The 27,051-nt window shown below is 57.1% G+C and overlaps 1 protein-coding gene across 2 annotated transcripts in view; it reads left to right on the top strand.

Moving 5' to 3' along the window:
- Positions 1-26,825, top strand: part of IFFO2 (intermediate filament family orphan 2) — a 45,827-nt gene extending 19,002 nt beyond the window's left edge. The window contains exons 2-9 of one of the 2 annotated variants that reach the window (XM_045191038.2): positions 12,060-12,120; positions 13,386-13,481; positions 14,676-14,816; positions 16,161-16,300; positions 19,878-19,998; positions 20,145-20,237; positions 21,177-21,307; positions 22,531-26,825. In XM_045191038.2, the coding sequence (XP_045046973.2) occupies positions 12,060-12,120; positions 13,386-13,481; positions 14,676-14,816; positions 16,161-16,300; positions 19,878-19,998; positions 20,145-20,237; positions 21,177-21,307; positions 22,531-22,636 (889 nt within the window). In that variant the 3' untranslated portion in view covers positions 22,637-26,825. The remainder of the gene's footprint in view (positions 1-12,059; positions 12,121-13,385; positions 13,482-14,675; positions 14,817-16,160; positions 16,301-19,877; positions 19,999-20,144; positions 20,238-21,176; positions 21,308-22,530) is intronic. The other variant, XM_053920436.1, reaches the window with a different exon arrangement.
- The last annotated feature ends 226 nt before the right edge of the window (positions 26,826-27,051 follow it).

Below are 27,051 nucleotides of genomic sequence, written 5' to 3'. Positions count from 1 at the left end.
GGGAGGGAGGGGGCACCCAGTGTCCTCCCAACTGGTTCACATCCAGCTGAATGTCAGGGCCCGCATGATGACAGGAGGCTGGCAGTAAGTAATGAGTCTGTCCCCTTGAGCTGTGTTTAGTCACTAATCCCTGTCTTGGTGCAGGTGATGGCAGTTTGTCCCGTTGTACCTGCAACCCTCCGGGCCGCTTAGGACAATTAGGGCGCTGCTCACCGGGCGGTGCCTGCCTGGACCCACCCTCGGTTGCACAAGCCCCACATGTAATTAATTGTTTTCCCGGGTCCTCGTCACTCCTCCTTCCTTCCTCCCCGGTGACCACTCAGGAATGTCCTCCTCATCAGTGGCATGGCAGGAAGCACATGGGCTCTGGGTTCCTGTCCTCGCTCTGCTGCTGCCTGGCTGTGTGACCTTGGGCACGCCACTTTACCTCTCTGAGCTTCAGGCTTCTCATTGACAGGTGGCCTGGACTTCTGAGCTTCCCTTTCTGACACCCTGGGACCCCATTTCCACGGTCTGTGATTTTTCTTTTTTTTTTTTTTCACCACACATGGAGTCTGTTTGGACTTGCCTATCCTCATTTAATTCAGCTGGGGGTCATTCTCCCCTATTGCCCAGATGAGCAGACCGAGGCCTGGAGAGGCGCCTTGCTCAAGGCTGCAGAGCCTGGGTTTAAACCCAGGATGGGGTGTGCCACCTCTTGCTGGTGAGCTCTGCTTCTGGGCTGCAGGTGATAAGGGAGGCTTGGACTCCGAGGCAGTGGGCCCAGGTTGCTGGATGAATGAGTAAGCGACCTGACTTTGACGGGCAGATCACGTTGAGCGGCAGTCCCATGGTGCTTTGCATTTACCTGTGGGCATAGTCACTTGGAATAAACAAGGGAGAAACCCAAGCTGCAAATTAGGTTTCCAAAATAGCCTTGGGAGTTGCTATTTTTCCTGAAACTGTAAACATATCAGGGGTGGGGCCCCGCAGCCTCCTGGGCCAGACCCTATGGGCCTCCTCGTTCTTGGCCTAGATGCTTAGAACCCCTGCTGGCTTCTGGACTTGGGCAAGAGCTGGAGCCTGGGAGGCAGAGAGCCTGCTGGCACTGGGAATACAGTTGGGTGGAGGGTGTGTGTGTGGGGGGGTGGCCAGGCGTGGGCAGAAAGGGAAAGTCCTGGGGATGGAGAGCTGTGAGCACCAACCTTTCTGTCGTCTGTCCCATGTGAGGTAGGCCCAGGCATGGGGGTGAGAGAAGAGGGTCGTGGAAAGAGAGTAGCAGAGCTGGCAAAGACTGTGGAGGTGGACTAGTGAAACGGAGGCAGGCAAGGGAGGTCATGTCCGAGGTCACATAGTCAAACCGATCAGCGCTGACTGACTCTAGATTGCATCTCCTAAGGAAGGCCCTGGAGGTTACACTCAGTGGACCCATTCTCCAGCAAATGCTTATTCGGTGCCTGTGCAATAGGCTCTGTGCTGGGCTCTGGAGTTGCAGCTGGGAGCCGGAGATGGGCTTGGTCTTGCAAGAGCTGAGTTAAGTAGGGAGACCCAACAGGATGACCTCGGTAGCAAGTGACTGGGGAATATAGAAGAGGGACACCTGCCCTTGACTAAGGAGTCAGGGAGGGCTTCCTGGAGGAAGGGGTAAATAAGCTGGGTTTTCAAGTTGGCATAAGGAGAGAGAAGTTAACAAAGGGGGCATGTAGGACAGAGCCTTCCAGGCAGAGTCAGCTCATGCCAAGGCCCTGGAGGTGCGAGGCAGCTCAGCACACCCAGGGCTGGAGGTGCTGCGGGGGATGCTGTTTTATGTTTTTCTGCTTGGCTTACCTGATTTTTAAAAAATTTCTTGGGTGTTTATTGTGAAGTTCTCATGCAATTTAAAACAAGAGGAAACGAGCAGCTATTTTTGTCTTTTAAAAATGCAAATGCTTTTGATTTCTTGACTAGGTGATATACATCATTCACAATTTAAAACGGTACAGAAGGAGAGGAAATTCTGACACATGCTACAAAGTGGACGAACCTTGAGGACACGCTAAGTGCAATAAGCCGGACACAAGGGACCAAATAGTGTAGGATCCCACTTACGTGGCGCACCTGGAATAGTCGGATTCTCGGACACAGAAAGTAGAATGATGGCTGCCAGGGGCTGGGGAGGGAGAACAGGGAGATCTCGGTTAATGGGGGCAGGGCTTCAGTTCTGCAAGGGGAAGAGTTCTGGAGACGGATGGTGGTGATGGTCACACAAAGATGTGAGTGTGTTTAGTGTTGTGGAACTTGGAGCCCGAGAGCCCAGGATGAGCACCCCCTTTCATGCCCACTCCCGAGGCCCAGGACGTGCCAGGCCCAGATCTCCCTGCCTGTGGGGCTGGGGGGAATGAGACCCGGAGGCTAGGGAGCGCTGGAACTCCCCTGCTCTCTCTCAGCGAGAGGAGAGTACTCTTCACCCACTCCTGTGCCCGCCCTAGCCCTCGGCTCCCAAGTGGGCACTTGGGAAATGTGTCTGTCGTGGGGGAAAGAAGATGGAATCTAAGCCAACAGCCAGCTGGAGCTGGGCTGCGGCACACACACCCTGTGGCATCCGCGGTGCTGGGTCTGTGCCGGCACCGGGACGTGGAGTGGGACCGGACCTGCTGGGGAGAAGTCCTGCCGTGTGTCTTCTTTGGGTGGCCCCACATGTTACCAGGCGTCGACAGCAGGGGGTGTAGTTTAGCACACAGGTAGCCTGCTGGTGCCTGGGACCCTGGCCAGTCCACTCGGGAGAGTGGCCCTCCCAAGCTGAGCCACCCGTTATCCACAGTGGGAAGGACATAAAGACCACGTTTGACGCTGATACCGGGTGAGGAAAAAGTAGGTTTATAGTTGTTTGTATGGAAAACAATACAATAATTAATAAATAACGATACAAGAATAAACTCTGTTTCACGAACTTACAACTGCGAACCTACTTTTGCCCACCTGGTGTAGCGTCCATCTGTCGAATGTTTACTAGGAGTAGGGTTCTGAGCTAAGCGCTAACCACCTGGCTCCTTGAATACACCAGCCCTGCAAGGTGGGTGCTTCCCTTCACCCCCACCTTAAAGACAGGCCAGCATCCCCTCTGTGGCCAGTGCCTGGGTACCTGGTGACAAACTTCAGCCTTCCCCCACCATGAAGTCCACAGAGCAACAGAGCAGAAAGAAACAGACCATTTTACAGACGAAGAAATTGAGACCCAGAGAGACCAGGGTGCGACCTCAGGCCTCAGAGCTGGTAGCAGCAGGGAGGAGAGGACAGAGCATGTATTCAGAACCTGTGTGTGTCATCTCTTTCACAGACTGGAGCAGCCCCGGGGAGGGGGCCTTTATGACCCCCATTTCACAATGACCAGGTGGGGCGGCTCCGGCAGGAGACCGTCTCTCCAGAAGCATGTGCCCCAGTTCGATCTGACTCCAAACCCAGGGCCTGTTCAGCCATCACGCAGCCGCAGCCAGTTGGCGGGCTGGGATGGTGGCAGGGCTGTGGGCGGTCAGTCGTGGCCGGTGGAGAGGGAATGTTCAGGCCTTGAGAAGTGAGTAAACAGCCCCAGCAAATAGCCTGGGTACGCGGCTCTTTTTGAAGTCAGTGACTGTGACCCGTGGGCACATACCCATCCATGCATCTGGCCCCGGCCAAGTCACGTGATGGTGTTTCCTGAGCTGCGCGCTAGGGGCATGGTGGGGAGGGAGCGGGGTTTGTGGAGCTGGTGAGACCCCCTTACCCCTGAGAAAGCTGCTCAGGCGTGGGCGTCAGAGGGACCTAGACTTGACACGGAGCAAGTCATTTCCCCAGAGCCTCAGTTTTCTCATCTGAGAGGTGGGGATTGTAGCACTTGGCTCCCGGAGCTACGGCGGGAGTGCAGAGGCATGATGCAGCTTCACAGAGAGTGCAGTTCTGCTACCTGTGGATAGCGGAGTCTGGTAAGAGAGGCAGAGAAGTAAAAATTTACAGCACCCTGGATGCCATGAGGAAGGCATGTGCCAGGACTGGAGACACCAGGATGGGCATCCCGATTCATCCTGAGGAAGTCACGAAGGGCTCTCTGGAGGAGGCGGTGAAGCTATCGAAAGCCTGAAGGATTTGGAAATTGTGCCCCAGAAACCTCACGGTGGCCTGCAGTTTGGGAGGCGGACCCCTTGTCGCCATGAGATGCTTGTTGAGTCACTTTCCTTCTCGGCGTGGCCTGGTTTGTGGGGGTCAGTGCCCACGTGGGGTGTAGTTTCTGGACAGAGGACTGGAAGGAGGGTGCTGCCCAGCATGAAGCTCCGGATTGCAGGCATCTACAGGGCTGCTGGGTCTCCGAAGGTATTGTCAATAAGTGACAGCGAAGTCGAAGTGACGCTGGGAACCAGCGCGAATATGGACACTGGGTGACAGGAACAATGGCTCATGTTCAGAGGGACTCTTAGAGATCACATTGTATTCAGGATGGGAGACTAAGGCCCAGGTGGGAAAGGACTTGCTGGAGTCATGTGGTGAATTAGCGACAGAGCCAGGACTCGAACCAGGACCTCCCACCTCCTAGCCCAGAAGGCTTTCCCCCACGGAGTGCTTCCCTGTGGGCATTAGAGCCCCTGCTCACGCCCGAGTAGCCTTGCACAGGCCGCGTGCGCTGTGATCTGCTGTTCCAGGTCGAGAGCGTGTCTGCATGTATGTCTGTGTGGTGGCCGCATGCTGGGCAGAGGGGCACCCTTGACTGGGTGGCTGCTCAAACTCAGCCCATCACCAGCTCACCGCCGGGCTCCGGCCTGCGTGGGCCATTACCGCCGCCTGTAATGGAATCGGCTGCCCTGGTTAAGTGTTCACATTAAATTAATGCCTCCTCCACGGAGACAATCAGTTGGCATTTAATTTGTGTTTCCTTCTGAGCAGCAGAGTACAGCTGGGCAGCCAGGCCTCTCGTGGGCATGCCTGCCAGGCGTCCCTTCGCTGGGACCAGCGGCCCAGTGCAGATGGGAGCCACGGGGAGGAGGAGGGTGCGAGTGGTGAGGCAGTGCTGGCAGGTACCTGGGAGAGTGTGGGGGGCTTCCCTGCTTGCAGGCTGAGGGACCCAGCCCTCCTTTTACTGGAGAGAGAAGATACGGTGAAACCAGAGGAGAGAACGAGGTCGGGACAGGGAGACGCCACGTGCTCCAGGGTTCTCCCGGCCCCACCCACTCGCACTGCCCTTTTCGCTCATCTCGATTCTTTTCTGCCACAAAGGTGACTCGAGTGTGATATTAGACAAGGGAGGTGGTGTGGAAAGAGGAAGTTGACTCAGTTGTGATTTTTCAGCTCTCAAGCAGGGTTCAGCAGAAGCTGTGGGGGTAAGGGCCCTGATTTTCGCACACATCTCCGGCCCCACCGCCAAGTGCCCACTCTGATCTGTTAACCCCCTGGCCTCTGCAAAACTGCACTGAAGGAAGGGCTCCCAAGTCTGCGTCTGTGCTGGCAGCCTCCCCCTCCGTTTCAGATTAGTCCAAAGAGGAACCTGCCAGTCAGGCATGGGCTGGGCCCCAGCTTGGCAGCGAGGGGTGGGGAAGGGGAGAGGTGCCTCTGAGTATCTGTGGGTGGGCTCACAGAAAACCGGGGGCAGAGCACAGCCCAGGGGACAGGCAGCAGAATGACCCCAGCACACCCCCTGCTGTCACCTGGCAGCCTACCCCTGGCTGTACTGCCATGGGGTGAGCCCCCTGTGGCCCAGTGGAAATTCGTCTCCGCCCATCTGCCCTCTGCCAGAGGGCCAGGCCCACACTTGGCCCAGAGTGAAGTTTTCTGCCGGCGGCTCCTGGCCCAGCCTTACCTGAGCTTGCTTCCCATCACCTGAGTCGGCCTGGGCGTGCCGCCCTCGCCTTTCCTTGGAAAGGTGTGGACCATTCCTGTGATGGCCTCCCAGCTCTCTGAGGTCTGGCTGCTGGAGCCAGCGTGCCATTCTGCGGTTGAAAGTGAGCCGCCGAGCATTCTGTCTGCTGGGTGCCGGGGCGGGGCTGGGTGTTTTCGCCCATACCTCCCACCTCATGGGGTTCTCACCACCACCCTCATAGCTTCCCATCTCACAGATGAGGAAACTGAGGCTCAGAGAGGGTCATTGACTTGCCCAAGCTCACACAGCTGGGAAGTGGTTAGATGAATCCAGTGTCTTGCTGTCCAGGAATCTCCAGGACTTTCTCCCCAGAAGCCCCAAGGCTGCCCCTGGAGCCTGGAGCCTTCTGCTGGGGTAGCCCCCACTTTCCTCCAGAGCTGGAGCCCAGGAGCCTCTTTCTCTGATCGCAGAGGAAGTGAAAAATCTGTGAGTCAGTCCCCCTGCCAGTGACTTCGGCTTGGCTCCCTCCCCGCAGTAGGCAGGCTTTGTCAGCCCCTTTCCTGTGGGCTGTGTGTCATCTTGAGCTGATGGGGGAGGCGGGACACTGGCCTGTTGGGAGTGGGGGCTGACTTTGAAGCTGCCCTTCCCCTCCCTGCAGCCGCAGGCTGAGACTTCTCGTCCACCACGTGATCCAGCGGTGGCTCCTCAGGAATGCCTGGAGACCACATCTGGCTGGGGGTGGGTGCTGCCCCTCCTCCTCCGGGCCACTGGCCTCACACGTGCGCTCCTTCTGCTAAGATGGTTGCCCAGGCCACAGAGCTCAGTGGCAGCGTTGTTTGGGGAGTCATTTCCTCTCCCTGCCCTCATTGTCCCACATCCCTGCATCCCCTCCCCGGCTGGAGGGCTGTGGGAAGTGGGAGAGGGAAGCTTTCTCCCCCTGCCTGCTTCCTGCCCTGGCTGTCTCTCCCCCTGGCCTGGCCTGGTCTCTCCCTGGAGAGGCTCTGGAGCCAGCCAAGTGGATGAGCAGACAGAGCTGAGCTGGGGAGCTGGTGCTGGGAACTGGGCTCCTGGAAGCCCCCAGGCTGGGGGAGGGGGTGCAGGCAGAAGATGATCCTTCCAGGCAGGAGGGGCCCTGGATGGGGAAGGGGTGAGTGAGCAGGAGGGCTGAGGAGTGGTTGCAATTTAGATTCATTCATTCATTCATTCAATCAATCATCCAGCGAGTGCAACCGTGTGCAGCAACGGTGTGACTCCTTCCCAAGTGCAGGCGGGTGCAGGTGCAGGGGGCACAGCAGTGAGCGCAGCAACAGCAGTTACAAGCAGCTCTCTGGACTGGTGGACAGGCTCAACCCCTGGCTTCAGACCCCTCTCCTCCAACTGCTCGTTTGATGGCACCCCTCCTCTGTGCCTCTTTCCCACCCTAGAACAGGCATCTCACCCACGTCTCCTCTATGCCCCAACAGGCCAGGACACAGAGTGCCTGAGACCTCCTGAACTGGGTGCTGGAGGGCTTCCCTGCGCTGCCGGCACCCACATCCACATTCCCGACTCATGGGCCCTGTGGTCTGAGCCTCTGCTTGTCTTTGCGTTGGCCCAGAGGCTCTCCCGCACTGCCCTTGCCCTCATCCAGCACCTGCCCCTGCTCCCACGTGTGGATCACACCCCAGCAGTGCCCCAAGCGTTTCTGGGAAGGCTGTTGTTGGCCCTTTGCTCCTTGGGACCCTGATTTCACATCGGGGAGTGTGGGAGCGGGATGGTTTTTCTGGAGTGTCCCTGGGATGTGGTGGCCACGATCCATCTCACTGAGAAGCGGAGGCAGATGTTGGGGGAGGCAGAGCCGGGGCCCAGTCTCCCTGCCCTTCTGCTCCTCCCTCCTCCGGAGCCCTGGCTTAGGCCAGTGGAGCGGACGGGACTCTGCCTCCCACTCCCTGTGTGACCCTGGGCCTCAGTGTCCTTATCTGTACACTCTGAGGTTTGGACGAGGCTAACCCTGGTGCCCTTCAGCCTTCACTTTGGGAGATTCTCTGAGTATCAGTTTTCTCCTGTAAAGTAGAAACATCCCCACCTTCCTGGCTATGTGATCTTGGCTAATGGTGTTGGACTTGAGCTTCGTCAGTAACACGGATGTTCCTAAAGGTTACTGTACAACCCACTGAGATGAGCTTATGCATGGGAGGCCTTCAGAATGGCGCCCGGCACATCAGAAGCACTCAGACCATGTTCGATGCTCTGTTAGCGTCATCACCCTCCTCCTCCTTGCCGTCATTATCTGCCCTGCCTGCTTCGGAGGCTACTCTCAGCATCGCGCACTGAGAGTGATTTCAGGACCTGGCATACATATGAGAGTCATGGGGTGTCTGCCTGCAGGAGGGGTGGAGAGGGAAAGGGTCTGGGGCACAGTGCACCTGGGGCTGGGGCCTGAGCACCCTTTGGAGGTAGGGAAGGCAGAGGGTGGTCCGTCACTGTCCCTGGCAGGGTGGCTGGTGCTTGGGGTGAGAGCCGTGCGTGGTGAGATACCACCGTTGAGCCACCCGGGAAGATGGGATCCTGGGGCTCGGCTGCCTTGAGCAGGGGCTGAGAGCTCCGGGAGGGGAAACAGTGGAAGTGGCTGCCGGGGCTCAGGGAGGGGGTGGCATTTGAGACTAGCCTGGGCGAATGTGAAGGAAGGAGGGACAGGAAATTGAGTTGCCTCGGAGCCTCTCTTTCCTCATCTGCCAAGTGGGGACAATCCGTAGGGGCAGGGTTGAGTGATATGTTATATTTTATGTGTGTATGAATGCCGAATGTGGTGGACACAACCCAGGAGGTGACCAGTAAATGTCCCCCCTCCTTTCTCTTGTCCGCCACTTTAAGAGAGAAGAGTTTGGAAGTTTTATGAGCTGTTGGCTCAGGGTGGGCAGAGGCAGCTCTAAGAGACTCTGGCCACCTGGGCCCTGGCTCGAGATGTCTCTGTGACCTGGGCCTCCATTCCCGCACCCCCTGTAAAATAGGGAAGGGATTTTCTGTGTGACCCCTTTGCTGTGCGGTGGGTCGGGCAACAGAATCGGGACAGTGAAATTTAAAGGACATGACATCCCCCAGCCCCTGACCCAGAGTAGGTATGGCCCCTTCTCAGTGTCCGCTGGCTCCTCCCTGGCCTTCCCGCTGCCCCTCTTTGCTCAAGTCGGCCCCTGTGCCTGAAACAGCCGTCCTGCCGAAACCCTACTCCTGTGGGCTGACCCAGGGCTGGGGAGGGGGCAGTGCCTGGGAAGCAGGTGTTGAAATTTCATAGCCCACGACTTGGCGGACCAGTTCTCCCTGGAGCTGCGTGCTCCCTCCTCCTGGGCCGAGTCGCAGTGAATGTGGGGTGTCTGGGCAGCTTAAGAAGCATTTCACCCATCGTCATCCTCTCAGCCCCGTCAGCCGGTGCAGCTGAAGGGCAAAGCTTTTCTGCACAGTCAACACTGGGGCCGGCAGAGCCAGGTTTCTCCGCGCCGGTGGGAGGCACGTCAGCGAGGCCAGCGGACTCGGTCTGCCAGGCCAGCTGCTATCTACACGCTGGGGTTGGTGCTCTGCCTTCTGGGACCAGGAGTGCCGGCTGCCCACCCAGCCTGGCTTTGGGAACAAAAGGCCCATGAAATCATTTGTGCAAGCTCATCTGCTTGGGTGCAGCTTAGAATCGCCAGCAAGGCGTGGGGGCACCCCGAGCCCATCTGCAGGGGAGCTCCTTAGAAATGCAGCGTGTCTGCCCCACCCCGGACCTGCTGGATCCAGGGCTGCATCTGAGCAAGATCCCTGGGCGACCCCCAGGCTTGTTGCAGTTTTAGCAGGGGCCCGGCTTCAGTCCCAGCCCTGCTTATTAGCTGCGTGACCTTAGACCAGTCACCTCTCCTCTCTGGACCTCAGCTCTCTCCTCTGCAAAAGGCCTCTGGGGAGAAATTCTTCACCCATGAGGGTTAATGGTCCACATGAAAGCTGAGGAGACGTGTGTACAAGGCACGGAGCCCAGGGCGTGTGTGGCACCCAAGCGTGCTCACCCATCAGTGGCTGCTCCTACGGCTGCGATGTGTCTGGAGATCTGAAGACACAGCTCGGGTTCTCGCTCTGGGTTGACTTGGGGCAAGTCGTTCTCCTTCTCTGGGCCTCATTTTTCCCATCTGCACAATGGGTCTGTTGATACCTGCCCCACCTTCCTCTGGAGAAGGTTGCTGAAAGGAAAAGTGAGAGGGGACTGGGCCTCATCCCCTGGAGCCTGGGGAATGGAGGGGTGTCAGGGCTGGTGCTGAGATGCCCCTGGGTGCCTGCGCCCTCATCCCTTGCTGCCCCCTTTGGTGAAAGCAGTGGTGAGGCCAGGCCCTCCCTTGCACCCCCTCGCTCGGTGGCCTTGGAATCAAGTTCTCAGCCCCCACTCAGAGCAGCAGGGCCAGGAGAGATGATTCAGCGTGGGGCCTGTGTTCTGGCATTGGCCTCCCTTGAGGGAAGTCCTGGATGCCCCCTGCTGTTGGGTGGGGGTGAGGGTAGCCTGTGGATGTCCCCCACCTGGGATTTCTGTCCCCCACATTGGGCCCAGGAATGACCTCCTGGCCTGGCCTTTGACATACTGGGTGACCTCGCAGATTCCTGGCACACTGTAGGCCTTGGTTTCCCCATTTGTACAATGAGGGTATTCAGTGGGTGGTCTGGCCTGCATTAGACCCTCCATAGCTTCCTCTGTGTCCTTCATCCCTGGCAGAAGCCCCCACCCAGCCCCACTGCCCTCTAGGCTCGGGACCCTGTGGCCCACGGTGGATCTAGGCTTGCCGCCAGTGTTGGGGGCTGGTGGAGACCCAAGGGAACAGGAGGGAGGCGAGTGTTGTGTGTGTGTGTGTGTGTGTGTGTGTGTGTGTGTGTGTGTGTGCGCGCGCGCGCGCGCGCGCGCCATCCGGGAGCCCTGGCCAGGCTGGTCTAGTCTTGTGTGGGAGAGTGCAGGAATTTTCCTCTGTGTGTGCAAACAGTATCTGTTTTCTCGTTTCCAAAAGCTGGTGACGTAACCCACTCTTTATCCATTCCTCCCCTCTGGCCTATTTTTAGCTGGCCCCGACAGCATCCTAAAAGGCCTCCAGATCTGCCTGCTCTGAGGCCATGTAGGGAGGCGGCAGGGGGGTGAGGAAAGCGAGAAGCTCGCCTGTCTGTCCCAGGATGGAGAGGGGGAAGGAACCTGCCCCAGCTTCCTCTGGGGAGGGGTAGGGTCTGGGTGCGGAGCCAGTTCCAGCTCCGATGGGGCCTGGTCCACAAGGAGCCCAGCAGGGTGACAGGCGCTCAATCTGGAGCCTCTGGCCTTGGCTGGAGTCCTGGCTCCACCTCTCCTCACCCTGACCTTGGGCCCCTGCCTCTGTGCCTTGCTTTCTTCACCTGTACCCTGGGGCTAGTGGAGGCACCTGTGCTGGAGGGTTGTTCTGAAGATGGAATTATGTCACGTAGGTGGGTTCCTGGTACAAAGCAAGCATTCAGGGTGTGCTGGAATTGTCACGGTGATTATGTTATCATCTCATCCAGCCTCCAGTGATTGCTGGGGGTACTGTTAGCCCCAGCGTGCCTTCTCCTCCCTAGTATCTCCCGTCCCGCCTCGGCCAGCGTGTGCACACACAGGTAATCCGTGTAGAGCCCCTGGAACAGGGCCTGGCACGAAATAAGCGCTAAATAAGTGGGAGCTGTATTTATTATTTTTTTATTTTAATGTAACAAGGCAGACTTGGGTTTAAATTCCAGCCCTATTCACTAACTAGCTGGGTGTCTTTGGGCAGGACATTTAACCTCCCTGAGCCTCCATGTCCTCACCTGTAAGGCAGGGGTGCTAGTAGCTGTGTAGCAGCTGTCCTTGCTGGTTAGGGTAGGCTGCAGGGCCACAGACTCTGAGAGTGCAATAGTTAGCACAGTGAAAGTGTGTTTCTTGCGGGTGCAAAGAACAGCCTGAGTGTGGTGCTGGCTGCTGCCTGGCTCCTGAGGACCAGCCTCGAAGTTGCGTCTTGCATCGACAGCGGGAGCAGTGGCATCTGTGTGGCACTATACAGTTTGCTTGGGGGGGAGTGGCGGTCTCTCCCGCCCTCATCTCCCCACGCTGCCTCCTGGAATTAGGGCCATGCGTCCACCTGGCTGTCCCTGCCCCACCTTCACCATGCCTAGACTGGGAGCTCCTGGAGGGCAGGCAGGGATGGATGTACTGCTGTGCCTTCCTTGCCCAGCTCAGGGTGCTGCCTGCACTGTGTCTGAGGACTGGCATGGGAGGCCCCCTCTGACCACCTGTCCTTTTTGGCTCTTACAGATGGGAGGAGGAGGTAGCCAAGAGCATGAACCTGCAGACCATGGTGGACACGCTGAAAGAGGTGAGAACCTTCAGAGGTCCCGATCGGGGGGGCTCTCGGGAGGACCGTGTGGCCAGGGGACACGGTCTCCAGGGGCATAGCCTGGGGCAGTTCCCAGCACAGCCCCTACTCTGTGTTACTTCCTGCTGCCTCAGTTTCCTTGATGGAGCCAAGAGGCCTCTTCTGCGTCCCCTGCTTTGGTGCTAGGAAGGGGCCGGCGCAGTATTGCAGGAAAGCTCAGGGACAGGAGTTGGGAAGCCTGGGTCCCAGTCCTGGTGCTTCCCCCGGCTTGAGGGGTGACCTTGGGCTAGTGACTCCCCTCTCCTGCCTCTTCTCCCCACCTGAGGCTTGGACTGGGTGGTGTCTCAGCGCCCCTCCCCCAGCTTGCAGCAACTGACTAGGGGCCGAATGCCTTGGAGAGGGTGGTGGCACGTCACCAGGTGGGCTCCCAGCCCTCGTGGGCTCTCCATGGTGGCCGAGAGGCCCTTCCTTGCTATTCTGGCCCAGTAGCTCTGTGTTCTGGGCCCTGCCCTCATCTGCTTGCTGGGTAACCCAGGCCACAAGCTTTCCCTTCCCGGCCTCTCTTTTCCTCTCAGTCAAACGGGTGCATGGATAGTAACCCCGCAAGAAGGCATGGAATGCTCTTTCAAATATTTTAAAAATCACTTTCTGATATTTAAAACATTGATCTTCTGAGAAAGTTAGAGACATTAAAATAATATCAGTATGTAGAAGGGAGGAGATGAATGTCCCCCGTTTTTGTAACAAAAGCGCTTTTTACTTTACAAACATAACTTGTTCATGCTCAAATATTTGGGAAGTTGAGAAAAGCTTAGAGAGTCAAATAAAACTTCTCTCCAGTTCTGCCCCCTCCATTGTTGACGTGCTGGTGTGCGACCTTCTGGTCTTTTCTGTGCAAACACACTCATCCTCTGGGTGTGTACGTTCGGGTAGGTTGACACACCTGGCCTTGCCATTTTGGAGACCCGGAGAGGGTCAAATATTGGCAGTTTCTCATGAATTGCCCTGATATTTTAACCCATCGGGACCACTTGTTGCAGTCACCTGCTTTTCCTCTCTGACTATCTGCCACGGCTGTTTCTGCGCCATAAATATTCCTTTGAGAAGTGTTTTAAGCTGAGGGGTGGGAAGCCAGGCTGGGCGAGGTCCTCAGCACACCCCCTCCTCAGCCTTCGGGCGCCTGACCTGGTTGGGCCCAGGGTCCACTTCCTCCTGTCCCTCAGGTGCCCAGCCCCGCTAAACCCTCTCGGTCTCGATCCCCACAGGCAGCACAGGAGGCGGAAGCCATCCAGGAGGAGATGAACGAAACGATCGAGAGGCTGAAGGCCGAGCTGGTGGTGTTTAAGGGGCTCATGAGTGATGTAAGTGCCACTGGCTGCCCCCGCCCCCAGGTGTCATGACCTCCCCCCACTCCCATCATGCAAGACGCTTCATTCACTCCGAGGCTCCAGAGCTCGGCTTCTAGTTAGAGTCCTGGCTGGCTGCGTTTGACCGTGAGGATGACCGATGCATCGGAGACCAGGCGCCCTCCTCCTGCCCCTTCCGCTTCCCTTGGTCTGAGTAGTGATGCATTAATCTGCCGCTTAACCCATCCCGCCGTGCTCGGGATCCTCTGAGGGTCTGTGTGTGTCGGCTCCGGCTCCTTCCCAGCCCGCCGTGGTGTGGTGGGTGGTGGCCGTGGGCCTCGGTGTCTGTGCACAGGTCGAGGGAGGCCCTGTGCCAGCCTGAGAGGCTGCCCAGGCTGGTGGCCTTCAGCAGGGCTGCTTTGTGAAGTCGGGGGAGCCCCATGTGTGTGTCCTTTGGACAATGATTAGAGCCCTTCTGGGTAACCGTGGGTGAGGGGAACCGTTGGCAGCCAAGGCCTCCTTCCTGCTGGGGACCCAGGTTCCCTGCCACCTGCAAGCAGGGGGTACCATGTAGGGAGAGACTCCAGAAAGGAGAAGGAGCCCGATCGTGGGAGAGCCAGCCTGGTGTGGCTTCTGGTCCTGGGGGGCGTGAAGCTGGGTGTGGCTGGGAGAAGCCTCCTGGGGCTCCAGGTGGAGGCCGTTTGGCTCATCCTCACTGCGGCTCAGGGGGAGCCCCCTGTCCTGGGGGCTGTCAGCCATGGGAGGGATCCTGAAGAGAAAGAGCTGCGTTGGCAAGCACCTCCGGGTGGGGGATAGGTGGGGCACGCTGGGTGGGAAAGAAGGGAAGTCTTTCACCGGTGGGAGCTGCCTTTGTTTTTCCTTTGCTCTAACAAAATACACACTGACACTGTGTCTGCTGAGAGGATGCCTTCCAGCCCTAGGGAGACTGGTGCACACGGTCTCACATTGTCCACTAGGCGCCAGAGCCTTTGGCTCCCACGGCCCCTCCACCCCTGGCCCCAACCGAGCAGCGCTGGCCCAGCCCCTCATGCCCAGGAAAAGCTCAAGGCCCTCCTCGGACTCCGGGGCCTCCCACTCAACACCTAGGGTCTCCCACCCCTCTCTGTCCATCAGGGGCCTGGGAGCAATGCCCCCACCCCATGCTTGCTCCATCCCTCGCTCACGTAACCCCTGCTGTCCTCCCTGCAGCCCATGACAGACCTGGACACAAAGATCCAAGAAAAGGCCATGAAGGTGGACATGGACATCTGCCGCCGAATCGATATCACGGCCAAGCTGTGCGATGTCGCACAGCAGCGGAACTCGGAAGACGTGTCCAAGATCTTCCAGGTGACTAGGGCCGCCCTGCTCACCAGCCACCACTCCCACCTGCCACTGCAACCCTCCGAGAGAGCCCCGGCCTCCACCCCTGCCTGGCCAACCCGTTCCCTTCACACCCCGCCCACACCCTTCCCCAGAGTTAGCGTGGCCTCCCCAGGAGAACATAGAATCAGGGACTCTAGGCTCCCAGGCTGGTCTGACTCCATCTTCAAGGCCGACAGCTTCATCCTGTGGCTGAGGAGACCACTCACCTGGGGCAGGTGTGGGGGGACATGACAGGCTTGAGGAAGGAAATGGCAGACCTGGGACTAGAACTCGGGTCTCCTGACCCTGCAGGGCTTCGTCCACCTGCCCATGCTGGGTTCACTGTCTGGCTTCTGGCCTCTTCCTCAGGGTGCCAGAACTGGGCGCCATCGGGCAGCCCTGGCCAGGCTGTGGGTTCGCTGGGTGAGCGGGCCTGAGCCCTGGCTGATGAGCCACAGAATTCCAGGCAGGAGCTGTTGGTCTCAGACTCTTTCATTCCTGCTAAAGAGGCGCTCAGCCTCCCATCGCACCCCCCTCAGCAAGCAAGTGTGTGTGTCCCGAGAAGAGGCGATGGGTTTGCTGGCAGCGGTCCTCTGGGGAGGGCGTGGGGGCCAGTCCGTCTAGCTGCCCGAAGGGTGCGCGTCATTCTCCGAAGGCCGCTTCTTGAGTCTGGGTTGTGGTTTGGCTGTTGCTTGAGCGCAGGGCAATATGGTGTGTTGTTGCTTTAAGTGTGTGTTTGGATATCGCCGGGGGAGCTCTGGGCTTCCCTGGGCCCTCTGTGAACCTCTGGGCCTTCTCGCTGACCCTCTGCTGAAAAGCAGGGGGGCCCATTTCAGCTTTTGTTTGGTTTGCTCGCGTCCTGTCTGCTTGGAGTGGAGGGAGCGTGGTGAGCCCAGGGCTGCCGCCTGCTGCCGTTGCACAAGAGCAGGGGGGCTCCGGGAGGCACGGAGCCATCTGCGCCTCCGTGAGGGCTTTTCTGGCCCTCTGGCTGGCGCTGAGACGTCGCAGGTGCCTCCGTACCCGTCTAGCTCGCTTCCCGCCCCAAATCTCGTGGCTGCTTCTCTGGTGAAGGGGTGAGCTGAGCCGGCCCAACCTCCAGGGCAGGGAGGGGTCCAGGCTGTCTGTGTCCTCTGCCCCGCACGTCTCCCTGCCTCACGCTTCCTGCTAACACCGCCTGCTTCTTAGAGGACCCGTGCATCTCTCCAGGTGTGGCTGGCCCCAGCCACACTCCATCTGTCCCGTGGGATGCTCGCTCCCTTCCCAGCCCACCCCGCCCCTCCATCTCAGCAGAGCCTGCCAGTCACCTTGATCTCTTCCTTTCCGGTTCAGGTGGTTCCCAAAAAGAAAGAGCGTAAGGTGACTTCGGACGATGACATCTCGGAGCAGGACGGGGAGGTGAACCGGTTCTCAGATGAGGAGGTCGGCACCATGAACATCACTGACGAGATGAAACGCATGTTTAACCAGCTGTGAGTATCCTGAGTCCCCGCTGCCCCAGCTGGGAGCTCCTCTCTGCTTCCCCAGACACCTGGGGCAGGGGTGGCAGACAGGTGGCCTGGGCTGAAAGTTGCCCACAGGTGTGTTTTGTTGGACCAGCATAATGAACAAGTTTGCATTCACTTGTGATGTTTATACTTTGGGGAGCTCCACATTTTCAGGAAGGACCAAAGGGTGGGTAGTGGTGCTTGCATTTGGGTGAGAGCCTTGTCCGAGCCTGAGATGCATCCCGTTAAAATTTCCTGGGTTGGGACAACTGAGCTGAGCCGCACACTGGGCCCACCACACTGGCCAAGCACCGCCCCCCACCCCCGACCCCCCTGTCTGCAGGATGCTTTTCAACTTGACTTTACCGACTTCAGACAACCCACCCTAGGAGGTGGGGTTATCACTCCCCTTTTGTAGATGAGGAAACTGAGACTCAGGAGAAGCAGCTTGGCCAAGATCACTCCGCTAATACGCAGCAGAGCTGGGTTCAGAGCCAAGCCCATCTGCCTGTGTTCTCTCACTGTGAGATGCTGCCCGGGCTGAATGTGGCAGAATGCGGGCTGGGCACGGTCGGTGGTGGGTTGGAACTGGCTTGTACCGACTCATGGAAGCTGATTGTGCGTGTCTGCCTGCTCCAGGTTCAATGATGGCACATTAGTAGCTTAAAGTTTGCCAGGTTGGAAAAATGAGCAAATGCCACCCATCAGGGCTGCTCTCCCCGCCCCCACAGAGAGCTGGATTACCTGAAGCTCACCGTATAGAGTTGTCTGGGGCAGGGATGCTTTGTGGCCTCGGCCTATCCAGGTCCATGTTCTCAACCCTGGTCCAGCTTTAACTAATCCATGTTGTACTCAAATGTAGGGGAAGGGAGGGGAGGGAAGGGGAGGAAAAAGGTGCCCCTTTGGACATCGGGTGACTTGTCTAAGGGCCTGGAGTCAAAGAGCAGGGCTGGGGCTGGGTCTCTAGGGTCACCTTTCCCCCTGCCCCCGTGACCAGCTCCTGCCTGCTCTCTCTGGAGTCTCTCTGGAGGTGCAGTTGGGGACCCGAGCCCTGAGAACTCAGCTTTTCCCCAGAGCTCCAGCCCCCTCACCCACCTCACCATTGCCCCCTCCCGGCATCAGAGTCTTGGGCTGAGCGAGCTTTCTGACCTGATGTCTCTCCTCTGAGGTCCTGGGTTTCCAACAGCCGGGGTAGGTTTGCCATGTTGGCTCAGATGGCCAGCACCAAACCTCCTGGAACCCCTCCGAGAGGGCACACTCCTCTTAGATGGTGCCTCTGGCATCAGAGTCACTTCAAAAGTTAGGGGCACGGGACTCCCCTAAGACTTCCTGTAAAGCTCTGGGGCTCGCTTAACCTTGCAGACTCCAAACATCATTCCGCCCAGCCCCTTCCTGTACCAATGCAGAATCTGAGGCTCAGGGAGGGACACGTGAGGAGCTGGGATGGAGTCTGGCCCCCGACTGTCGGTCCTGTGTTTTGTCCCCAGCCAGCTGTCTTCTTGCTTAGAAGAGGTGTCCCTCGGCCCTCTCTGCGGCACCATCCCAGCCCTGGTCCCTTTGCAGCTGAGCTAGGCCACTCAGGAAGGAAGGCAGGACTGGGAACCGGTGGGGCTGCATTTGCCCCACACTCCCCTGTACAGGTGGCTCCCCTGAAACAGAGCCCTTATGGGGCTGTGTTTTGGGGATTGCTATTTGAAGGTGACAAGGAGACTACCAGACTCTTGATTCCTCCTTGACATCACGCCCCAAAATCTATCCTCATCTTTTGCTGGCGAGAAGGGCTTTGGGGGAGAACCCTTGGTTGGGTCTAGGTTTCTTTCTGAACATGGCTCTGGGCATTCCTGAGCCTGAGGCAGAACCGCAGGCCCCACAGACCCAGGCTGGGTTCATTTGGTTGAATGAAAGGGCTCCTCAGAAGAAATCGTTGTCTTCATTTGCGTAAAGTCACCAGGAAATCATTAGGCTGCCCAGGATGGGCGAGCTGAAACGGGCAGGCCCAGGGGCCACGTTGGGGGTTCCATGGGCCCGGCTGTGTGTACGCAATTAGATTGGTCTGATGGTGAAGTTGCCTAAGTTTTAAAAAAATCCTCTGGTCACCCCTCCACCCTTGCAGTTCTCCACCCGCTCCCCTGCTGACCCCGCCCTGGGTGGAGCCTGGCCCCCTCCCGCTGGCCACTCAGCCTGCTGAGACCCAAGCTGGAGAGGAGACTGCCCTAGGCCAGTTCCACTGAAGTCTTTGAATAATGCACCCGTGTTGGGGCTGTTTTGTTTTGATCAAAATCGGCTGTTTTGTTTTGATCCACATCAGTTGCTTGGGCTCCAGGCCAAGGAGAAGGGGAGGAATTTGCTACTTTCTCTGTACTGTGGCCAGCCCCCCTCCTTCGCCCTGCCCTCCAGATCTGTTGCTGGGTGGGGTCCCCTCTTCGCAGCCCTTTCTCTGGTCCATCTTCCTGTCTTTTCTGGCTTCCTAGTCCTCAGCCGGGGTTTCCTTCAGATCCCAGACGCTGGGAAGGAAGTGAAGTCAGCAATTGAGTATGAGATGCGGTGCTAGTGGACCCAGGGGACTTGTCTGAAGCCCGTCCAGCCTCTGGGCTCTCCTCCCTGCAGCCCTGGCCTGGCTCTGCTTCCTGGGCTCACGGAGCCACCTAGAGGCTCTGGTGTTTTGGATACAAACCTGGCTCCAGGGGGCGCTCTGGGGAGCTTTGTATTAGAAATTCTTTCTTCTTGGGCCCTGCCCAGTGCCCCCTCCACCACACCGCCTGGACCATCTTTGGAAGGTTGGGAGAATCCAGGAGGGGGTTGAGGGAGGGAGTGTAGGCAGTGGGGAGAGCCCTGCGATGGGAATCCGGACACTAGGGACCCACTTCCGTTTTGGCTGATTCACCGGGTTGAGGGATTTAACTCTGTGGATATCAGCCTTCCCCTCTGACTAGTGGGCGTGTTGGACTGAATGATTGTTTAAGGACCCCAACCCCTCCCCCCCCCCCCCCCCCCGCCCCCAGCAGGGGTAACCATGCATCTCCAGAAGCCCCTCAGTCCCAGGCAAACCCGGATGGTCTGTCACCCTACTTCCTGTTCTAGTGACGGACAGCAGCCCTGAAAGTCACCTAGGCTTTGAATTCATATCTGATTTTCAGCAAGTATTGTTCTGAAAGTTTACCGAATCCCCCTGGGCCTCAGTTTCCTCATCTGTAAAATGGGAATAATAATATCCACCACCCCAAGTTGCAGAGATTATATAAATCTCCCAAAAAGTAGGGGCTCAGGAAATGAGCTGCTCAATGAAAAAGTCACGGATTGGACTTGGGAGGAAAAAGGCCTTTCATCTCCATCGATTTTAAAGCCTGGCACCTTAGAAACATACATTTTAGATTGTATAAAGAGTACGGAAAAGCTTTCTGCATGTCAAAGGGGTTCAACTCCATGGATGAGGCCTGTCCGTCTGCCGCCACTCTGTCTTTTTGGAGGGCTGCCTGGTAGGAACATACCCACTGGGGCAGGCCCCTGTCCCTCTCTCGTCCCGGCCCCTGTTCAGCCATGCCCTCCCGTGTCGCTCCCTTAGACGGGAGACTTTTGACTTTGATGACGACTGTGACAGCCTGACGTGGGAGGAGAACGAAGACACGCTGCTGCTCTGGGAGGACTTCACCAACTGCAACCCATCCATCGACCTGCAGGGCGAGGTGAGCCCGGGCCTGGCTTCCCAAGGGCTGGGACATGGGGCCCAGGGGCGGGTGGGGGACACCTCCTTTCGCTGGTCCTTCCTCCCTATTCTCCCCTGCAGCCGCCACTGCCCAGTTAAATTGTCCCCTCTGTTCTGTTTCCCTAGCAAGAGGAAAACTTGGGCAACTTGATCCATGAGACGGAATCCTTCTTCAAGACGAGAGACAAGGAGTACCAGGAAACGATAGGCCAGATCGAGGTGAGGGCTCGGGCTGTGCAGCCCCCCAGTGTAGCTCACTGAGGTCGCATGGGCGAGACCCCTGGTGGCTAAGTGGTGGCCACATGGGCAGGGGCTGGTGGCCTGGGGCAGCCACAGGCTCGGGAGTCAGGAGGCCTGCCAATGCCCTCCTGGCACTGGGAAAGCCACACCCCTCTTAGGGCCTCAGTTTCCTAATCTGTAAAATGGGGGTGGTGATCCTCGTTTGCCCCAGAGAGGTTGTTTTAAAGTTATTCAGCTGAGATGGTGATCCCAAAATAATGAGGGCTGACATTTGAGTGACACCAAGTGACGCTAGGCACTGAGTAAGCCATTTTCAAGTACACCCTCCCTGGTCTCCGTGTACCCTAGTATGGGCCTGTAGGTACCCCTGCAGTGGGTGCTGAGCACCCTGTTTGACAGAGGAGGACATGAGGTTAAATGAGACCAAATGACTCGCCCAAGGCCTCCAGCCAGCAAACAGCCTTCCAGCCTGGCCCCCTCTGCCCGGTAGCCTGTGCACTTGGCCATGTCTCTCAGTGAGAGTCGTTGCTGTTGTTGTGCTGGAGAAAGAAGAGTTCCGTTCCTGGGGAAGTATGTGGGACATTTGGTAGAGGTGTGGGACAGGAGGACTTTTCTGATCAAGTCCATAGGAAAGCGTGCAGGGGTGCTGGGCAGAGTGGGGCTGACAGAGCCTGGTGGGGCTCATCAGGGAAGGGCACCCTCGCGGTTGCCAAGCAGCCATTCCCTTTTCACCAGAAGCGGTTCTAGACGCCACGGACCAGTAGGCAGAGAGCAGAGGCCAGGCAGGGCCCTGAGGGCGTGGTGTCCAGGGGTGCCGCGGTGGTGCCGCCCCAGCTCGGGTGGTGAGGAGGGAACTGCTGAGTGTTTTGCTCTGAGGATGACTTGGCCTCCCCTGTGTCCCGTGCTGGTTCCTCTCAGCTGGAGCTGGCCACAGCCAAGAGCGACATGAACCGCCACCTGCACGAGTACATGGAGATGTGCAGCATGAAGCGGGGCCTGGACGTGCAGATGGAGACCTGCCGCCGGCTCATCAAAGGCTCCGCAGACAGGTGCCTGGCCCTGCCCTCCCCGGGGGCTCAGCACTTGGGTTCTTGGGGGCACTTTGTGGGACTGCAGCTTACAAGTCTGGCCTGTTTCATCTGCCCCACCCATGTGTCCATCCATCCATCCATCTGTCCGTCCATCCAATGGACATTATAGTCACTGACCTGCTGTGTGCTAGATGAGTTGCCTATCTAATCTCCCATAAGTCCCTCCCCCACTTACTCAGCAGCTACTTGTCGGAGGCCTGCTCTGTGCAGGGCCACAGGGGTACAGTGGTAAACGCAGCAGCCCCAGCCCCTGCCCCCATGGGGCCTACCCCCAACTTTCTGCTGAACTGGGGAGTGGGGAGGGGCGGGGCACTCCTCTTTACCATGGCCGACAGGGCTCCCATTTGTCCTTAGGAAGCAATTTCACATCCTTTCCCACTTTCCAACCCAGGGCCCAGTGAGTCAGGCCCCTTTTATTTGCTGGGGGACACACGACTCAGAAAGAGCCCCTGCCCTTGAGGAACATGCAGCCTCTTGGGGAGACAGCCTCGCAGACAATAAAATGGGACCGACACATGTAAATTGAAATGCTGGGCACAAAGCACAGATGAGTGCTCATTGTAATTGTCTCTCTTATTATGACTCTAGTCCTTCAGGCTGGGGCTCAGGCTGTACAAGAGGAAGGGGCAGCTCCATGGGAAGCTGTGTGTGGGGCTGAGCTCAGCCTGCCCTACCTTTAGCTCACTGAATCCCCCAGAGCCCCCTGTCTGGTATCTCCGTTGTTCAGATGGAAGAGCAGAAGCTTAGTCAAGTTACCGAGTTTGCCCAAAGCACCCCCAGCTCATTAGTGACAGAGCTCAAATTTGAACCCGGTGCTATTAGCCACTGTCCAGTATGGCCTCCCTTTGTGTGCTGAGTTCATTGGGGTTTAGTGAGCACCTACCATGTGGCCAGACCTGTGTTAGCTGGTTCAAGAGTAAGAACCAAGCTTGATCCATGGTCTCTGCTGCCAAAGGGGCTTTCAGCACTGAGAGCAATTAGAGGCTGGTACAGGAGGTCCCAAGAGGTCTTGAGGGCCACATCCAACTTGTGAGCTTAGGAGATTCTAAGGAAAGCAGGGCCCCCCTCTGAGGTTAGATTTTATAGGAGTGGCTGGCCGCTCAGCCCTTCCTGCTCCTTAAATCCCTTCAGGGGTCCTCCCACCACCCTCTGACTGACCCCCATTCTCTCGCGCCTTCCAGGAATTCACCGTCCCCCAGCTCCGTGGCCAGCAGCGACTCAGGAAGTACAGACGAGATCCAGGATGAGTTTGAGCGGGAGGCAGATGTGGAGCCCATGGTCAGCTGATGACTGAGTCCCCCGTGCCTGGTGGTCTCGGTGAGGGGGCCTCTGCCCCTTCTCCCCACGAAGCCAGGAAGGCTCCTCAGAGTGGGGCTCTGGTCCTCACCACACAGACTTCCTCTGCCCTCCCTTCTCTGGAGGCCCCGAGGGACCGCTGCTTCCTTCCTCCCTCCCGCCCATCAACCAGTGCCCCCTGTCCTCCCACCCACCCAAGGAATGGTGCTCTCAATTTCTATTCTCCATGTTACAAATGCAGACTTCTGTCCAGATGATGCAGTGTTAACCGTGCCTTTTCCCTTAAGCTGAGCCACTTTGAGCTCCAAAGAATTATTCCTAGCAGGTGTTTTTATACAAAACTTGAAGGTGAGGGCGGGGCCCCCATGTGGTGTAATGTGGTTTTCTACCCTCCCACCTGCTCCTCTGATTGGCCATGACCTCTGCCCTCCTCTCCTCTGCTGGCCATCGCTCACCTAGTTGGGCCTGGGGTGGTCCGCCTGCGCCCAGGACAGAGCTGTTTGCCTCTGCGAACTCCCCTGGGTGGGGACTTCCCAAGGGTTTTTCCACTTATCAAAAGGGGAAAAGATGGAAGGAGGGAGGGAAGACAAATTTTTATTTTCTTTTTGGATCGAGTGGCAAAGCGGAGGGACAAGGCACTGTGGGGGAAGGCGGAGCGTCACTGTTTAAACCACTATGCAAAAAAAACAAAACACACAAAAGCAGCTTGCCTTATTCATTGTGGAAGGCAGGCTCTCTCCCAGACTCGTGACTTTCCCTTGGAGCTGGGAGGGAGGCCAAGGCTGGCGCAACGTCTCTCGAAGCCTCTGAAGGGGTTTGGTCAAGGTCCGTGAGGAGGCCTTCGGCTGCCTGTTTGCTTTCTCAGGACCTCTGTGGGTTTGGAGGGCCTTTTACTGCCCTGGTAACTTGATGATTTCCGTCTCCTTCCAGCCAACTCTACAGGGTTCTAGATCTGTAATTTCTCTGTGAGAAGGGCTGAAGGGAGCCAGGCCTGCTATGGCCCTTCGTCAGGGGAGCCCTGTTGGGCCCACCTGCTGCCACCTCGGTTCTCCGTGGGCCCCAGTCGCCCAGTGTTTGGCCACTGGCCTGCACTGGACAGGGAAGAGGGGCAGGCAATGAGGGCTGCTGGCAGAGCAGAGGTGGCAGGAGTCGGCGCTCGAGTGAGAACCATCCTTGTTGGACAGACGCGACCTTCTCTCCCCACTTCGCCTAACTGACCAGTTGGGGAGTTAATTGATTGAGCCAGTCTCTCCCCAAGACCTGAGTGGACCTACGTTGAAGAGGGCTGTGTTAAGGCCACCCGCCAAATCTCAGCCTGGAGCAGCTGACCAGGTTTTGCTTTTTTTTCTTTTTTTTAATTCTTTTGTACCCGCTCCTGTGGGTATGATTGCCGATTTTTGCTTTTGTTGGCCCGGCAGCTCCCCCTGGAGGTCAAAGGAGCACACTGTGCCCCAGGACCAGAACCCCTTACCACCTTATTGCTTCTGTGTAGAGGCAGAGGCGGGGTTCCTGCTCTGAGCGGGTTGCGGTCCCCAGTCTGTCTTTCCCAGGGTACCAACCACACTTAAGGGCCTTCTTTATCCTCTGTTTCCCGCACCTGTTTTGCAGTCTTAAAACCATTGTACATAATATTCACAGAATATATATATATATGTAGAGAGAGACAAAGAATGTGTTAGTGACGGTGTGTTATTTTTATTTATCAGAAGTTGGCAGCCTCTATGTTTTTTTCTAATTTCTCCTTTTTGTTGTCTTGGGGGAACGCCGGACTGTTACCTGTGGCAGCCTGGCCAAGAGGCTTCTGGGCCCAGTGTCTCATTCGCCACACACACACACACACACACACACACAGTCCCTTGGTAGGTACAGGGAGGGCCAGTGGTTTCGGGGAGAGACAGTCCCTCTCCTCCTCCTCACCGACCCTTGTTCTAAAGGTTACAGGGTTCAGACACACCTGATTCGTATTGCTGTTATTGTTATTGTTGTTTTAGTTTAGTTTTATTTTAACCAAAGGTTATCAGAGCCAGTTGGGCTTGGACCTCAGCTGCTAAAAAGATTTTCCGTTTCCGGGGGCAGGGCAGGCAATGGCTGTCCTGCGGCCTCCACTGTCCAGGGCTGTGGGAGGCATCGAAGGGTGTGGCCCAGTGGAAGCCAGCCCTGGGCTGTTCCTTAAGGGGGTGGGAGGGCGACAGACGTATCTTTAGAATTAAGACAGTAAGGCAACAGTGTAGTTTGAGGGTGACTAAGGTTGCCGTGGTGACTGGTGTCCAGTGGTATTATTTTTGCTTTCCCCTTTGTAGACATTGGGGATACGGGACCCTGAATTTGACCAAGGACTATGGGAAGGACAGGAGCCAGAGACAGGCACTGGCCAAGAAGTTTCTTCCTGCCAGTTGTCAATAGCTGTGTTCTCCTGGGGAGCAAGGATTTGGGGCAGGTGGGGAGGGGGAGGGGAAAGCAAGCGTATGGCTGGCCTGTTTCTCGGGCAGGGTCCTGGGTTTGGGCCTGGCTCCCTCCTCCCCCACCAAGTTCTTTTTTGAGTTAGTTGCCAGTGGGCCCTGCTTTTCCCCTCACCGTGAGCCCATGGCTTGTCAAGGAAGACCCCAACACTCTCTGAGGCAGCACCAGGTCCAGACGGGACGTGCTGGTCTGTCCTTTGTAAAGCTGTAAATACTTGATTTTGGTTTTCTATTGCTCAGCCCAGGGTCATATTGACACTGGCATTTTAGACTGTTCTCCGATGGGCTCTCCTGGGCTGCCCTCTCTCACTCTCCTATTTTTGGGGGTTTTATAAAAAGAGAGGATTGGGGAGGGGCAGGGAGAGCAATTCATTTTGGTTCCCTGGTTGTGAAACGCACACACGCACGCACACACTCCTCGTGAACGCGTTTTGTTTTCTTGTGGCAATATGTCTTGAGGTCTCAGAAGGGCAAGTCCATCTTGGACTTAGCCCTGTGGACGCAGCTCAGACGATTTAGGGAGACTCAAACCACTTTGGCTTGGGATGAGGGAGAGGGTGTGGGGCGGGGGATAACTTAAGCTAAATGTAGTCTATTTATAAAGCAAAATACTCTTATCTATTTTTATGAAAGGAAGGGTTTTTTAATCTAGCGGAGGCAGTTGTGGTCGCCCAGCATTTTTCTGTGGGCGCGATGCATGTTGCTACTGGATTTCATGTAATCGGGACCCCTCTCCCTGCCCCTTTGTCCTCACTGCCTACTCATCCACCCCCATGAGCGGCTTCAGCAGAGTGTAGAGCCCACCTCACCCCATTTCCCTGTTCCCCGATCCCCCAGCTCCTGGGTCCTTGGAAGTCTTAGGGGGGAGGGCACTTGTGGGAGTGGGTGGCCAGTGGGGAATTCAGAATTGAGGTGGGTGGGGGGAGGGAGAGAGGGCACTAGACAGGGGACAAGCTCTGCTTTGAGAGTTGGCTCCAGTTAGCTTCTCGAACTATGCCAAGATCCAGTTCCAAATCAGCTGTGTTTGGGAGAGTGTGGGTGGCAACAGGGCTGTAGGTTCAGGTGCCACATGGCTTCCTTGGGGCTGTTAGGCAGCTGGCGCAGGAGTGGAAGTGCCACGAGGTGCCCACAGTTCTGGCTGTGCCCATTGCCTGGGCTGCCAGTCTCTATGTGCTCCTCCAGGGCCCAGGATAGGGATTAGGGTGCTGGGGGCTCCCTCAGACCTGCGTCCTCTGCCTGGAGACTCCAAGCTCTGGTCCTAGAAGGGCACTCTTCTACAGTGGGCGCCTGGAGATGACCGGGTGGGCGTGGGTGAAGGCGGGTTCTCTCTGGGAGTTTTCCATGGGTGGAAGATTTCCAGGTTCAGGGTGGGCCGTGTGTTAGTATTGGGGCAAATCCCTCACTCTCCCTGCTGCCAAGCCCTCAAAGAGATGAGGCAAAGGCACCCGCCGGCCCCAAGACCCCTTCGTGGACACTTTAGCATCTATGTGATTTGTAACCCCATCCAGGGGGACTCCCTGTCTCATAGTCCCACCCCACCCCACTGTTGCTGTTTGTCTGCCAGCTGGGTCTAGCATCAAGTGTGTGGGGGGGGTGGTTATACTCATTGAAAGACTACTGATCCTACCAGGAAACCAACCTGTTTACTGTACTGTTGTAAATATCATGCCCTTTGTATCCTGTATATTGGCTTCTTTTAAATAAAGTGAAATGTCTTAGAATTGATGGTGTACTTTTTTTTTAAACGGAGGATGAAGTGGTGATAGGGGAGGGCCAGGAGGATCGAGGCTCGTGGAAACACTAACACAAACTATTTAGCCCATGAGTGATAAAATAGGGAAATCTCACATCATCTGTTGCATTTGCACCTCACAATAAAATCTTTACAAGCAGGGAAAGCTGGATTTATTATACACATTTTACAAAAGGGGAAGCGAAAGCCAGAAA

This window comes from Desmodus rotundus, chromosome 3, assembly GCF_022682495.2.
Source record: "Desmodus rotundus isolate HL8 chromosome 3, HLdesRot8A.1, whole genome shotgun sequence".
In the NCBI taxonomy this organism is placed as follows: Eukaryota; Metazoa; Chordata; class Mammalia; order Chiroptera; family Phyllostomidae; genus Desmodus; species Desmodus rotundus.
Note: the sequence above shows the minus strand (reverse complement) of the source record. Positions and strands in the feature narration are given on the sequence as shown.